This window comes from Argopecten irradians, chromosome 5 (genome assembly GCF_041381155.1).
Source record: "Argopecten irradians isolate NY chromosome 5, Ai_NY, whole genome shotgun sequence".
Classification (NCBI taxonomy): domain Eukaryota; kingdom Metazoa; phylum Mollusca; class Bivalvia; order Pectinida; family Pectinidae; genus Argopecten; species Argopecten irradians.
Window position 1 is genome coordinate 19,055,325 of NC_091138.1, and position 14,503 is coordinate 19,069,827.

At 32.3% G+C, this 14,503-nt stretch overlaps 1 protein-coding gene across 1 annotated transcript in view; it reads right to left on the reverse strand.

Moving 5' to 3' along the window:
• LOC138323124 (zinc finger ZZ-type and EF-hand domain-containing protein 1-like) overlaps window positions 1–14,503 on the reverse strand; it is a 72,746-nt gene that overhangs the window by 2,905 nt on the left and 55,338 nt on the right. The window contains exons 62-73 of the mRNA XM_069267500.1: window positions 13,856–13,967; window positions 13,430–13,617; window positions 12,789–13,091; window positions 11,863–11,963; window positions 11,600–11,656; window positions 6,749–6,859; window positions 6,045–6,393; window positions 2,531–2,846; window positions 1,986–2,139; window positions 1,132–1,248; window positions 504–666; window positions 103–174 (exon numbers count right to left, since the gene is read on the reverse strand). Coding sequence (XP_069123601.1) covers window positions 103–174; window positions 504–666; window positions 1,132–1,248; window positions 1,986–2,139; window positions 2,531–2,846; window positions 6,045–6,393; window positions 6,749–6,859; window positions 11,600–11,656; window positions 11,863–11,963; window positions 12,789–13,091; window positions 13,430–13,617; window positions 13,856–13,967 — 2,043 coding nt within the window. The remainder of the gene's footprint in view (window positions 1–102; window positions 175–503; window positions 667–1,131; window positions 1,249–1,985; window positions 2,140–2,530; window positions 2,847–6,044; window positions 6,394–6,748; window positions 6,860–11,599; window positions 11,657–11,862; window positions 11,964–12,788; window positions 13,092–13,429; window positions 13,618–13,855; window positions 13,968–14,503) is intronic.

The window sequence follows — 14,503 nt, forward strand, 5'->3', positions numbered from 1 at the left end:
CTAACCTAGTCAAGATTGCTTTAGTGCTAAAATCTAAATGCGTTATAAGTCTGTTTTACAGACTTAATGTAAGTTAAAGCAATGAAGTCTGACAGGCCTTACCTGGCGTATGACCTTCCGGATCTCATCAATGTCTTGTATAGAGAGTAGGTACTCTGTCACCATGTCCCATTCCTGTAGAAAACATAAGTCACTGACAGTTATTATCCACACACAAAATATTAAACAATGGTAATCGATAACATTATACATTCCAACCCATAAATGATTACTATAAACCAACTCTCTTTTGCATTCCATTAACTTTTGCGAAAGTATATCTCAGCAAATTAATATCCACAGCATTTATATTAATATGACTTTCCATTCAATTTTAAATCTGCGAATGTTCAAATTTTAAAGAACTTGTTTTGGAATGGAAATCGCAAATTTAGTAGCCACAAAAGAAAGTTAGTTTGCAGCACTCATTATAAGCAGTTGTACAACATTGTAATATGACTTACCATAGCTAGAGACTCCACCTGAAGGAAGAGTTCTGTCAGAGCTCGCACAACAGGGGACAGCACTATGTTACTATCCACTTCCTGTTTGGTCATGTGATTGTATAACTGCCATAATGGCTTCAACAAGCTCAGGTCAAGGGTCAGCTTAGAGCTGCTTGCCGTTCTATGGACAAAAAAGTCAAGTCATTGTGATGATTTAGTATTTGTAATAATAAATGTAGCATATTTAATTCATTTTATAAAGAGAAAATCTACCAGGATTATTAAACCAACACTCAAACCAGAACTTTGTATTTGAATTCTAGATAGAACTTCAAAGTAGCTGCTACCAACAGCTCATCTATAAGCAAGTCAGGAATTTCATTCTTAGAAACCTTTCATTGAACACACAGTTGAACCTATTCCAAAAACACACATACAGTGTATACGTATACCCTACTAAATATATTCAAATATATAAATTTCAGACACAGGGACCATCTTCCAGAAAATTCCCTACATATACAGACTGTCCATATCAAAGGTTAAACACTCATGCTGACAGAACTTAACTTAAGTTGGTGAGACAAAGCCTAGTGTTAGGCGTAGTCATGTAGGCAATAAACCAGTAACTAACTGAATTACTTACCTGTGTTGAGTACTAACAATCTTCAGAAGAAGTTGTATGGCCTTGAGTCTCTGACTACCAGTCTGTTTGGTAGCTACATACACCAGGATCTGCCACAGGTCACTTAGAGGTAGGGCACTGTAATATCAACCAATATTAGGTCACTTAGAGGTAGGGCACTGTAATATCAACCAATATTAGGTCACTTAGAGGTAGGGTACTGTACTATCAACCAATATTAGGTCACTTAGAGGTAGAGCACTGTAATATCAACCAATATTAGGTCACTTAGAGGTAGGGCACTGTAATATAAATCATATCAGGTCATTTAGAGGTAGGGCACTAAATCATAACAGGTCACTTACAGGTAGGGCACTGTATTATAAATCATATCAGATCATCACAGGTAGGGCACTGTAATATAAATCATATCAAGTCACTTACAATTACCACTAGCATATCACATGACAAAATGCTGTCTTTTTGTTAGGCTATACACACATGGGTACTAAGCCAAAAGAGTGCCTGCATCCCTCAGCACTATTGAAATGGCACAACATATGTGGCATGAAAAGCATTTATATATAAGATTACTGCATTACTGCTTATTGAAATCTATTGTGAATTATTATATCTAGCAACAATAATTTCTCATCACTATATCTCCAGAAATGCTTCAGAGTAAAACCTGGGGAAATCTCCTGTGATGTCACTATTACACAACATTACAAGCTGTCAAGATGACAGACAGGCAGCAATATATGGGAGAGGAAACAAATGTTGCTTTTTGGCAATTAACATGTTAAAACCAGAGGTCAGTGCTTGTAAACAATGATATACTGGTATTATCAATAATGAAGAAACAAAAGACTTACAGTGCAAGGTTTGTAGAAAGGACTTTGTTAAGAATGGCATATCCAGTTTCAAAGCTGTCTCGTGTACCAGCAGCCACAGTGAACTTGTATCCCCACATCGGTAATCGTACTAAAACGTCTTTTGTGGTCTTAAAGGTGTAGTGTAATGTATCACCTGAAGTGGGAGATCAAACAAGTTGTAATGATAAACATATCTCCCATACCTGACAGGGTTATTCTGCAATTTCTAGGGACGAGATAATTGTCTTTTACTGAAGTAGGGAAAAGACAGATCACATGCACTAGAAAATAATGAAATGTCTTCAATACATGCTGCTACCATTGTTGACGACTATATATTTTGATGCATTGCAACAGCCCTGTGATGGTGGTGCTACCATGATGTTTGTAAATAACTAAATTTTCACCATTTTCTCATTAAAGTCTGGAAGAAAACTGTTGACCTAGCCAAAATCTTTGACTTAGGTGGAGATCCATTTAAGATTAGATTTATGGTTTCGTTACTGATACCTGACATAGGTTATACTTGCCATTAAATTACTTGCCTGGAATTCTGATGTTAGTGGAGCCTGTACCCCAGGGACCGGTGAACTCGTGTTTATTTGCATCCATATTTGGTGAAGAGGAAAACACTAGGGTGTCGTCTGTGTCTGCCACCGCACACCTTTTGTCAAACGTCACCTGTAGGTAGGAGGCTCCTGGGAGCTGAATGGACTTTTTAACTTCTGGGATGTGTCGACAGTTGTGTTCAGACTCATGAGTAATCGACGACAGTGTCACCTCCTCCATGAACTGTCCAGCCGTGCTGGCAATGGGTACTAGGCTATCCGTTTCACAGTTACGGATTACCTTCTCCACAACCTAAAAACAAACAATGAATATTTCAGTCCAAAGCTACACACTACAACATTAGACAAGAGATCCCAGAGGAATCTTGGCGCCCACCAAAGAATGATCTACGTCTGACAATGGAAAGAGGGATCTTTTGTCTGCTTTTCAAACTTTTACTTCATTCTACATATAAAATTTGAGACAGATCCCTTCAGTAGTTTCTGAGAAATAGCGGTAACAAACAACAACAATCAAAATCCAAGATGGCTGCCTGTCGGTCATCTTGTTCACCGATCGGTCCCAAAGTGCATTATGCACAACAAGGGCCCTAAGGCAACCTGCACATGAAATTTCAGACAGATCCCTTCAGTACTTTATGAGAAATATCTGTAACAAAATTTAATGATCAAATTTAAAATGGTGGCCTGTCAGCCATCGTGTTCCCCGATCAGTTCCAAAATGCAATATGCACAACTTTGGCCCTAGGTGAACCTGCATGTGAAATTTGAGACGGATCCCTTCAGTACTTTCTGAAAAATAGCGGTAATAAACTTCAACTATCAAAATCCAAGATGGCGCCTGTCGGCCATCTTTTTCACCGAACAGTCCCAAAATGCAATATGCAAAACAAGGGCCCAAGCTAAGGGCAACCTGCACATGAAGTTTAAGACAGATCACTTCAGTACTTTCTAAGAAATAACGGTAACAAAATTTAATGATCAAATTTAAGATGGCAGCCTCTCAGCCATCTTGTTCACCTATCAGTCCCAAAATGCAATATGCACAATTAAGGCCTTAGGGAAACCTGCATGTGAAATTTGAGACTGATTCCTTCAGTACTCTCTGAAAAATAGCATTAACAACAAGAGGCCCATGGGCCTTAACGGTCACCTGAGTTAGAATATATAATGAAACAAATAATGAAACAAATTAAAGACATATAAACACTACATGCTGGGCCTTGAAGTTGGTCAGTGATTTATAAATTTGACCTTTTTAGACTATGAAGAGTATTTGCTTCCATCAAACCTGTGAACTTAGAGGTATTTTTGAAATTTTGATCAATTTGACCCTGTTTGGTCCTGCCCCTCTGGTCCCTAAGGGGGTCATCGAGGACGGATATGGATGTTAAAATGCTATATCTTCGGCTAATAATTCTAATCAAGTTTGACTTATTTCCTACGAAAATTGGGCAAATAATGTTCACAAATATGTTTTTCCTATATAAACTAAAGTAAACTTGACCCCTCCCCAGGGGGTAACGTGAGACCCCAAGGTCATATAATTCACAGTTTTTATAAAACACCTGAAGACCTTTCCATCTATAATTATTTGATTCTACTATATCCAGAATTTTAGAAGATTTTTGAAGTTTTAGCCTATTTGACCCTTTTTTAGCCCCGCCCCTCTGCCCCCAGGGGGTCGGCCAGAACCAATGTGGATATGATATTAAAATGCTATCTCAGGCTAATAATTCTAACCAAGTTTGACTCGTTTCCAATGAAAATTGAGCAAAAAATGCTCATAAATGTGTTTTCCCTATATAAACTATAGTAAACTTGACCCCCTCCCCAGGGGGAAACGTGAGACCCCAGGGTCATATAATTCACAATTTTTGTAAAGGACCTTAAGACCTTTCTATTTATGAAAAGTATTTGATTCTACCATATCCAGAATTTCAGAAGAAGATTTTTGAAGTTTTAGCCTATTTGACCCCTTTTGACCCCGCCTCTAAGGCCCCTGGGGGTCAGTTATAGAAAATTTGTTAATAGGAATAAATTGCCATCTCATACTGATAATTCTGACAACATTTGACTCATTTCCTATTACATATGACCAAATAATGCGCAAAAATGTGTTTTCTCAATATAAAGTATAGTAAACTTAACCCCCTCCCCAGGAGGAAACTAGAGACCCCAGGGTCATATAATTCACAATTTTTGTAAAGGACCTTAAGACCTTTCTATCTATGAAGAGTATTTGATTCTACCACATCTGTGAGTAGAGAAGAAGATTTTTGAAATTTTACTCAATTTTACCCCTTTTGGCCCCTCCCACAGCCCCCTGGGGGGGTGGGGACCATATAATTCCCAATTTGATTGGCCTTATGCCTTAGAAGGTTTGTGCAAAATTTCATTGAAATTGCTTCAGCAGTTTTGGAGGAGAAGTCGAAAATGTAAATTGTTTAAGGACATACCACGGACGACACGGACGAAGCACGGCGGACGACGGACGGACGGAAGACGGACCACAGACGAAAGGAGAATTGAATCGCATTTCATCAAAACTACTTCTAATGACAGAGTAAGCAGAGCATTAGATTTGTATAGAGTATATATTTAAAATCAACTTTCGTTTCATTCATATAACATAGACAGAATAGAAAATTCTGAAGAGAATAAAAGAAAGAACCATGAATTTCAAATCCTTTTACTACTCAACAACTACACCCTTAAGTAAGAGTAAAACTGGGATCAATGTGTATTTAAGGAATGATTTTTATTTTTTGTTGTTTACTGGTTACACACCAGTTACACAAAAACTGCATTTTTGTACAGATATTTCAACCTGACGCGCATTTACAGATATTTCAACATGACGTGCTAATGCATGTCATGTTGAAATATCTGTGCAAAAATGCGTTAGCGCGTCATGTTGAAATATCTGTACAAAAATGCAGTTTACACACCAGTAAATAACAAAAAATAAAAATCATTTCTTATATTTACATTTCGACCGACCATTTCATTTAAATTCAGAGTTTAAATAAAATAAAACTCTTGTTTTTTCAATGTTATACGATTATTGGAACAGTCGGTCATTTGATAGAATCCCGGAACAGCTGGCTTAAATTTGGCGGGAAATATTGTCAAATTCAGAAAGTACAAAAATATAGTTCCACAATAAACGTACCATTTCACCCCATTAATACAATATTTGTTAAAAAATTCATTTTACTATATATAATTTAAGATTTACATTATATTCATACATGTATATGCATTATATTGAGGATTGGTCAATATAGATACAGCCTAATCGGATGCGCATTCACACTATTTGCGGAAGTCAGTGTGTATTCTTGTGCGGCAACCACTGCATTTACACAAGTGTAAACGATTTTGCAGTTGGTAAGGTTATATAGCAAAGAGTAATGGGATTTGAAAACCTTACTCTGGTATTTACATAATGCCTTATTAGCAGGACATTAAAGATTTCCATAGCTACCTGTTGAAAACAATCTCTGCTCTCATTCTTGTTGAGTAGATCTAGGACACAGGGTATCTGTTGTACATCCTTACACCCCAGTAACTCTGCCGAGATCACATGTCCTGAGTCGGGCCACTGAGCTAGGAGACTTATAAGGACCTGTCGAGCATATAGTACAGACATGGCCATGTTGACTTTGTACAGGTAGTCTGTAGCTCCTGCTCTGCCTTGCTTCTCCAGCTCCTGTTTCAGTAGCTCTGCACTTTTAGTACGCTGCTGTTTGTTAATGTCATCCTCTAGGTCATTGTCTGGAGTTCGGATTAGTTTCTGTGTTTCTCCACTCTCCTCTGTAGCTTTCTCTATTGACCTGTTAACAACAGTGATGGACAAATGGATTTAAGAGAAACAAGAGATCCAAGAGGGATTGTGACCCCCAATATTTATAGATCTTTATCAGTCAAATGAAAGATGGATCTTTTCTCTGTTTTTCTCTTCTTTACTATGAAAAAAATCCCATCAGTATATTCTGAGAAAAAGCAGAAACAAACTTTGTTGGCGAAATGGTGGATTCTTTAAGTACAGCATATGTGGCATGAAAAGTTTTAAAGAAGATTACTGCATAACAGTTTACTGTAATCTATTGTGAATCATCATGATTAGCAGTAACATTTTCTTATCACTGTATCTCCAGAAATGCCATTTGTTTGTGAAATGCTGCTTACCTGTGAGTGTGTGTCATCACTGGATGGTAATGTATGCCTGTGTCTATCACCTTGTCTGTGACACTGGCCATCTGGGTGACCTCTGAACTTTTTGTATGGGCGATGGACTCCCTGTAACAAGATAAAGAGCACAACCTCTATACCCAATAACTTGCATACCAACTCCTAGAAGACCAATGGTTACATGACATCAGCTAATTTTGGAGCAATAAGTACATGGTATATATTGTCCTATGGCAGCTGATATTAACTACCTTGTGTATATGTAATACAGTCAATATTGTTGCTTAGCAACCAAAAGTAACTCCTAGCATAGAACTTTAAGCTACATATCATTCTTTTACTCTGGTCAATAATATAATGAATTACTAAATACATACATTGTTTTTTTCACTTATTTTGTCAGAATTACGAAATACATACATTGTCTTTTTACTTATTTTTTTAGAATTACTAAATATAAATATACATTGTCTTTTTATTTATTTTGTCAGAATTACTGAATAAATACATTGTCTTTTTACTTATTTTGTCAGAACTACTAAATATATACATTGTCTTTTTACTTAATTTTCAGAATTACTAAATACATACATTGTCTTTTTACTTATTTTGTCAGAATTACTAAATACATATTGTCTTTTTACTTATTTTGTCAGAATTACTAAATATATACATTGTCTTTTTACTTATCTTGTCAGAATTACTAAATATATACATTGTCTTTTTATTTATTTTGTCAGAATTACTAAATACATACATTGTCTTTTTACTTATTTTGTCAGAATTACTAAATATATACATTGTCTTTTTATTTATTTTGTCAGAATTACTTAATACATACATTGTCTTTTTACTTATTTTGTCAGAATTACTTAACACATACATACATTGTCTTTTTACTTATTTTGTCAGAATTACTTAACACATACATTGTCTTTTTACTTATTTTGTCAGAATTACTTAATACATACATTGTCTTTTTACTTATTTTGTCAGAATTACTTAATACATACATTGTCTTTTTACTTATTTTGTCAGAATTACTTAACACATACATTGTCTTTTTACTTATTTTGTCAGAATTACTTAACACATACATACATTGTCTTTTTACTTATTTTGTCAGAATTACTTAACACATACATACATTGTCTTTTTATTTATTTTGTCAGAATTACTAAATACATATATTGTCTTTTTACTTATTTTGTCAGAATTACTTAATACATACATTGTCTTTTTACTTATCTTGTCAGAATTACTAAATATATACATTGTCTTTTTATTTATTTTGTCAGAATTACTAAATACATATATTGTCTTTTTACTTATTTTGTCAGAATTACTTAATACATACATTGTCTTTTTACTTATTTTGTCAGAATTACTAAATAATACATACATTGTCTTTTTACTTATTTTGTCAGAATTACTTAATACATAACGTACATTGTCTTTTTACTTATTTTGTCAGAATTACTTAACACATACATACATTGTCTTTTTACTTATTTTGTCAGAATTACTTAATATATACATACATTGTCTTTTTATTTATTTTGTCAGAATTACTTAATATATACATATATTGTCTTTTTATTTATTTTGTCAGAATTACTAAATACATATATTGTCTTTTTATTTATTTTGTCAGAATTACTTAATACATAACGTACATTGTCTTTTTACTTATTTTGTCAGAATTACTTAACACATACATACATTGTCTTTTTACTTATTTTGTCAGAATTACTTATATATAATTATTGTCTTTTTATTTATTTTGTCAGAATTACTAAATACATACATAATTGTCTTTTTACTTATTTTGTCAGAATTACTTAATATATACATATATTGTCTTTTTATTTATTTTGTCAGAATTACTAAATACATATATTGTCTTGTTACTTATTTTGTCAGAATTACTTAATACATACATTGTCTTTTTACTTATTTTGTCAGAATTACTTAACACATACATTGTCTTTTTACTTATTTTGTCAGAATTACTTAATACATACATACATTGTCTTTTTACTTATTTTGTCAGAATTACTTAACACATACATTGTCTTTTTACTTATTTTGTCAGAATTACTTAACACATACATTGTCTTTTTACTTATTTTGTCAGAATTACTTAACACATACATACATTGTCTTTTTACTTATTTTGTCAGAATTACTTAATACATACATTGTCTTTTTACTTATTTTGTCAGAATTACTAAATACATATATTGTCTTGTTACTTAATTTTGTCAGAATTACTTAACACAATACATACATTGTCTTTTTACTTATTTTGTCAGAATTACTAAATACATACATTGTCTTTTTACTTATTTTGTCAGAATTACTTAACACATACATTGTCTTGTTACTTATTTTGTCAGAATTACTTAACACATACATACATTGTCTTTTTACTTATTTTGTCAGAATTACTTAACACATACATTGTCTTGTTACTTATTTTGTCAGAATTACTTAACACATACATACATTGTCTTTTTATGTCTTTTTATTTATTTTGTCAGAATTACTTAAAATACATATATTGTCTTTTTATTTATTTTGTCAGAATTACTTAATACATACATATTGTCTTTTTACTTATCTTGTCAGAATTACTAAATACATACATTGTCTTTTTACTTATTTTGTCAGAATTACTTAATACATACATTGTCTTTTTACTTATTTTGTCAGAATTACTTAATACATACATTGTCTTTTTACTTATTTTGTCAGAATTACTAAATACATACATTGTCTTTTTACTTATTTTGTCAGAATTACTTAATACATACATTGTCTTTTTACTTATTTTGTCAGAATTACTTAATACATACATTGTCTTTTTACTTATTTTGTCAGAATTACTTAATACATACATATTGTCTTTTTACTTATTTTGTCAGAATAACTAAATACATACATTGTCTTTTTACTTATTTTGTCAGAATTACTTAACACATACATATTGTCTTTTTACTTATCTTGTCAGAATTACTAAATATATACATTGTCTTTTTATTTATTTTGTCAGAATTACTAAATACATACATTGTCTTTTTACTTATTTTGTCAGAATTACTTAACACATACATATTGTCTTTTTACTTATCTTGTCAGAATTACTAAATATATACATTGTCTTTTTACTTATTTTGTCAGAATTACTAAATACATACATTGTCTTTTTACTTATTTTGTCAGAATTACTTAATACATACATTGTCTTTTTACTTATTTTGTCAGAATTACTTAATACATACATATTGTCTTTTTACTTATTTTGTCAGAATTACTTAACACATACATTGTCTTTTTACTTATTTTGTCAGAATTACTTAATACATACATTGTCTTTTTACTTATTTTGTCAGAATTACTTAATACATACATTGTCTTTTTACTTATTTTGTCAGAATTACTAAATACATACATACTTATTTTGTCAGAATTACTTATATGTCTTTTACTTATTTGTCAGAATTACTTAACACATACATACATTGTCTTTTTACTTATTTTGTCAGAATTACTTAATACATACATTGTCTTTTTACTTATTTTGTCAGAATTACTAAATACATATATTGTCTTGTTACTTATTTTGTCAGAATTACTTAACACATACATACATTGTCTTTTTACTTATTTTGTCAGAATTACTTAATACATACATATTGTCTTTTTACTTATTTTGTCAGAATAACTAAATACATACATTGTCTTTTTACTTATTTTGTCAGAATTACTTAACACATACATACATTGTCTTTTTACTTATTTTGTCAGAATTACTTAATACATACATACATTGTCTTTTTACTTATTTTGTCAGAATTACTTAATACATACATTGTCTTTTTACTTATTTTGTCAGAATTACTTCATACATACATACATTGTCTTTTTATTTATTTTGTCAGAATTACTAAATACATACATTGTCTTTTTACTTATTTTGTCAGAATTACTTAACACATACATATTGTCTTTTTACTTATCTTGTCAGAATTACTAAATATATACATTGTCTTTTTATTTATTTTGTCAGAATTACTAAATACATATATTGTCTTGTTACTTAATTTGTCAGAATTACTTAACACATACATACATTGTCTTTTTACTTATTTTGTCAGAATTACTAAATACATACATTGTCTTTTTACTTATTTTGTCAGAATTACTTAACACATACATTGTCTTGTTACTTATTTTGTCAGAATTACTTAACACATACATACATTGTCTTTTTACTTATTTTTGTCAGAATTACTTATACATACATACATTGTCTTTTTACTTATTTTGTCAGAATTACTTAATATACATACATTGTCTTTTTACTTATTTTGTCAGAATTACTTAACACATACATTGTCTTTTTACTTATTTTGTCAGAATTACTTAATACATACATTGTCTTTTTACTTATTTTGTCAGAATTACTTAATACATACATTGTCTTTTTACTTATTTTGTCAGAATTACTTAATACATACATTGTCTTTTTACTTATTTTGTCAGAATTACTTAACACATACATTGTCTTTTTACTTATTTTGTCAGAATTACTAAATACATATATTGTCTTTTTACTTATTTTGTCAATGTCAAGACCTTAAATGAAATTGATTGTTTATAAAGGACATTTGTTTTGCTCGATCTATTTTGTGTACTAAGGTTTAATTGTAATTGATACAATGCTGCAGTTTTTAAGAACAGATGTATTCAATGTTGTCTGTAGCCTTCACCATCATCATGTCCATATAACAGTGCCTTTTTAAAGACCTACTGAGAACTTAACAACTGTATACTACTGCTTACCACTTCTGACTGAGTCGCTCAATATCTTCTTTGGCTGTCATTGGTGAGTTTTCTAAGCTGTAAGGAAAACAGAAGTTGCAAGATAATCATCTGAGTAATTAAAGTAATATTTAAGTAATATTTCCATTCATAATTACAAAGTGGTGAATGTAGAAAAGTGATTGAACTACCTGGTAAAGTCAATGCAAAAGATAGCAGACACATCGCTGACGATAAGAAGAAAGTCAATAAGTTTATGGTATTGGAATATGATATATACTTACTTCTCTACTATAGCCTTCACTACATCATCAGGGTTCTTATCATGCATGTCAAATATAGCCCGCAGAACACTATATGGAACCTTCAGATCGCTGTGTAGAGTCTGTAAATACATATAGTCTTAAGGGCTCCAACTAGCACTGTAAGTCAATGGCAAATACCCTGCTACGTTTACTCTACCTTAGAGGAGTTTCACTCTAAAATAAAACTGGTCAGGTCTACTTTGCATAACATATTATCATGTCCAGTTACCAGCAGTGACCACGAACTGCAGCCAAACCAGTCACTGAAATCTATTGTAATACCTGGGGCCCCCCCCCACTACCCCTGATTTGTGATCATACCAACCAAATGATGTAAACTTTGAAAATAGTCCAGAATAATTGGATTATTTCTATATTTTGTTGACCATTGAGTAGCCTGTTACTTCCATGTTTATTGTATTGGTATTCATATATTGCATCACTTGACTGAAGTTTGAAGAAAAGCTATCTTATAATGAGTTAATGCAATGGCCATTTTACAAATCTGTGTATACTGATCTGGTTACTACGGCATCTAGGAGTTGTCTGTACAAGATTTGCAGAAACAACAATTTACTGTTAAACTATAGCAGTAATCAAAGCAATAAATTACATTAGCTAATTAATTTGCAAAAATATACTGTAATTTTTTCAGTGACCACAAGAGAAAGCTTTGCTCAAAAGACATTTTTAAAACGGTTCATTTTGTGAAATTGCAATGTGCTGATTATTTAACCTCTATACAAGCACATTGTTAGATTTAGCAAAAAGCTTACAATTACTTACCTGAAAGTTGTTTAGAGTACTAGTAATTTCAGGTAGTAAATAGGTCCTACAGATGCCAAATACATTCGTTAGTGAAAAGAAGTGGTTTATTTGCCATAACTGTTAATGTAAAAACTTACCTCAAACATGACCTTTGTCCTCTGATCAAGGTCTGGGAAAGTGTCATCGATGTTTGTCTTTTCAGTTTCATCATCATCACTACTGTCTGCACCACTGTTGTAGCTCGTAGAGGATGACGACGATGAAAGATAAGACATGTTGTCTTTGTCACTTTCATTTAAAAAGTCCTGGTCTCCAGAACTACGTTTTGATTTGGTGCGTTTCTCTAGAGCTGCTGCGAGCTGTTCAGGGTAGGACAGAGCCTTGGTACGTTTGTGTGAGGCCCCCACTCCTTCATTGGTGTATAACATCAGAGACAGAACCTTGGATAGGAAATAAGGACATGTTGTAGAACTATAAGTCATTAAGTTTGGTTTCACGATTAACATAAAAGGTATGGGTTTTTGACAAAGTCCTGTGATTTTAATCATTCTGTTTCTTTTTTCGTTTCTCATGTTTAATATCAAATAGAAAGTCAATCTATAAGATATGCATGTATCACCAAGCATGATACTGTAGTCATATTCATTTTAATGTCAAAGTTATTATTTCTAAACATGTAAGCAAAAGATGAATTTGTATATAGATGCTACAGAAATGCAATTAAGAATATGTAGAGCTGTTGAGACAGAAATTACTAGGTGAAGCTGTAGAGTCGTACCTCAAGATCTTTACGTAGCCACTGCTGACTAAACTCTGTACCCTTACTGGCCAGATATACCAGACACTGTATAAACCTAGGTTCAAATAGATTCTGCACCATACAGTTCTCCATAGACTTGACATTGTTGTTGAGGACCTTCAGACACAGTGAGAGTACCCACACAGTCTCAAGAAACACCTCTTCTTCTGCAAAATTCATATATATACTCATGTCTGTATTAAACAGGTTTACATATTTTTGTACTTTTCATGTTTGTAAAACTGCACATGTAACAAACGATTTGAAGGCCAGTGTATTTACTATTGCTTCTAAAACTGATAAATTTCTTTTCCCTCATTAAAAATTCAAACTCAAATTGACAAGCCTTTCCACTGATGTTGTACAGTAAAATTTTGTAAGACATTAATATCAAGCTTTAATAACCTTTGCGGATGCTGCTATCAAAGTTCTGGATGGTGGAGATAAATAAGTTCACATGATCGGTGTCCCAGGTGTCAGCCACCAACGATAAACATTCGACAAACTTGTCTTGCACCTGTGTAACAATAGAAATGAACCATTACACAAAAAGTAGAAAAGCTTTAAAGAATAGTACAGATAGGCTAATTGCTTCACACCTTTATGTGTATTGACAATTAAAAGGCTTGAGTCCGAACTAAAGCTTCAGTCAGTTGGACTGGACATAAAGATTTTTAGTATATTTATATGACAGAATGCTGGCTTCTGATTGGCTACACACATGGATACTATTTGCAGTAGTGGCAGGGGACTATTGAAGTAGCACCAAATTGAACTTGAATCTATTGTGATGTCACCATCGCATGAGGTCATTACAACGATGCGCTTCGACCAAGACGTCAAAAGGCGTGCAGACTTTTGTGTGTGGGGATGGGAGCAAATGTTGCTTTTCTACAGAACCCAGTTTACTCATGTTTTATATTGATCTACTTTTAGAATAAATGAAACTGAATCTCCTTTTGAGTAAACACAGATTTCTACGAAAATTTATGTTGTAGTTTTACTGTAACAACATGGTATGGAAATGAAGATAGTATTGTGAGTTGTCCATTA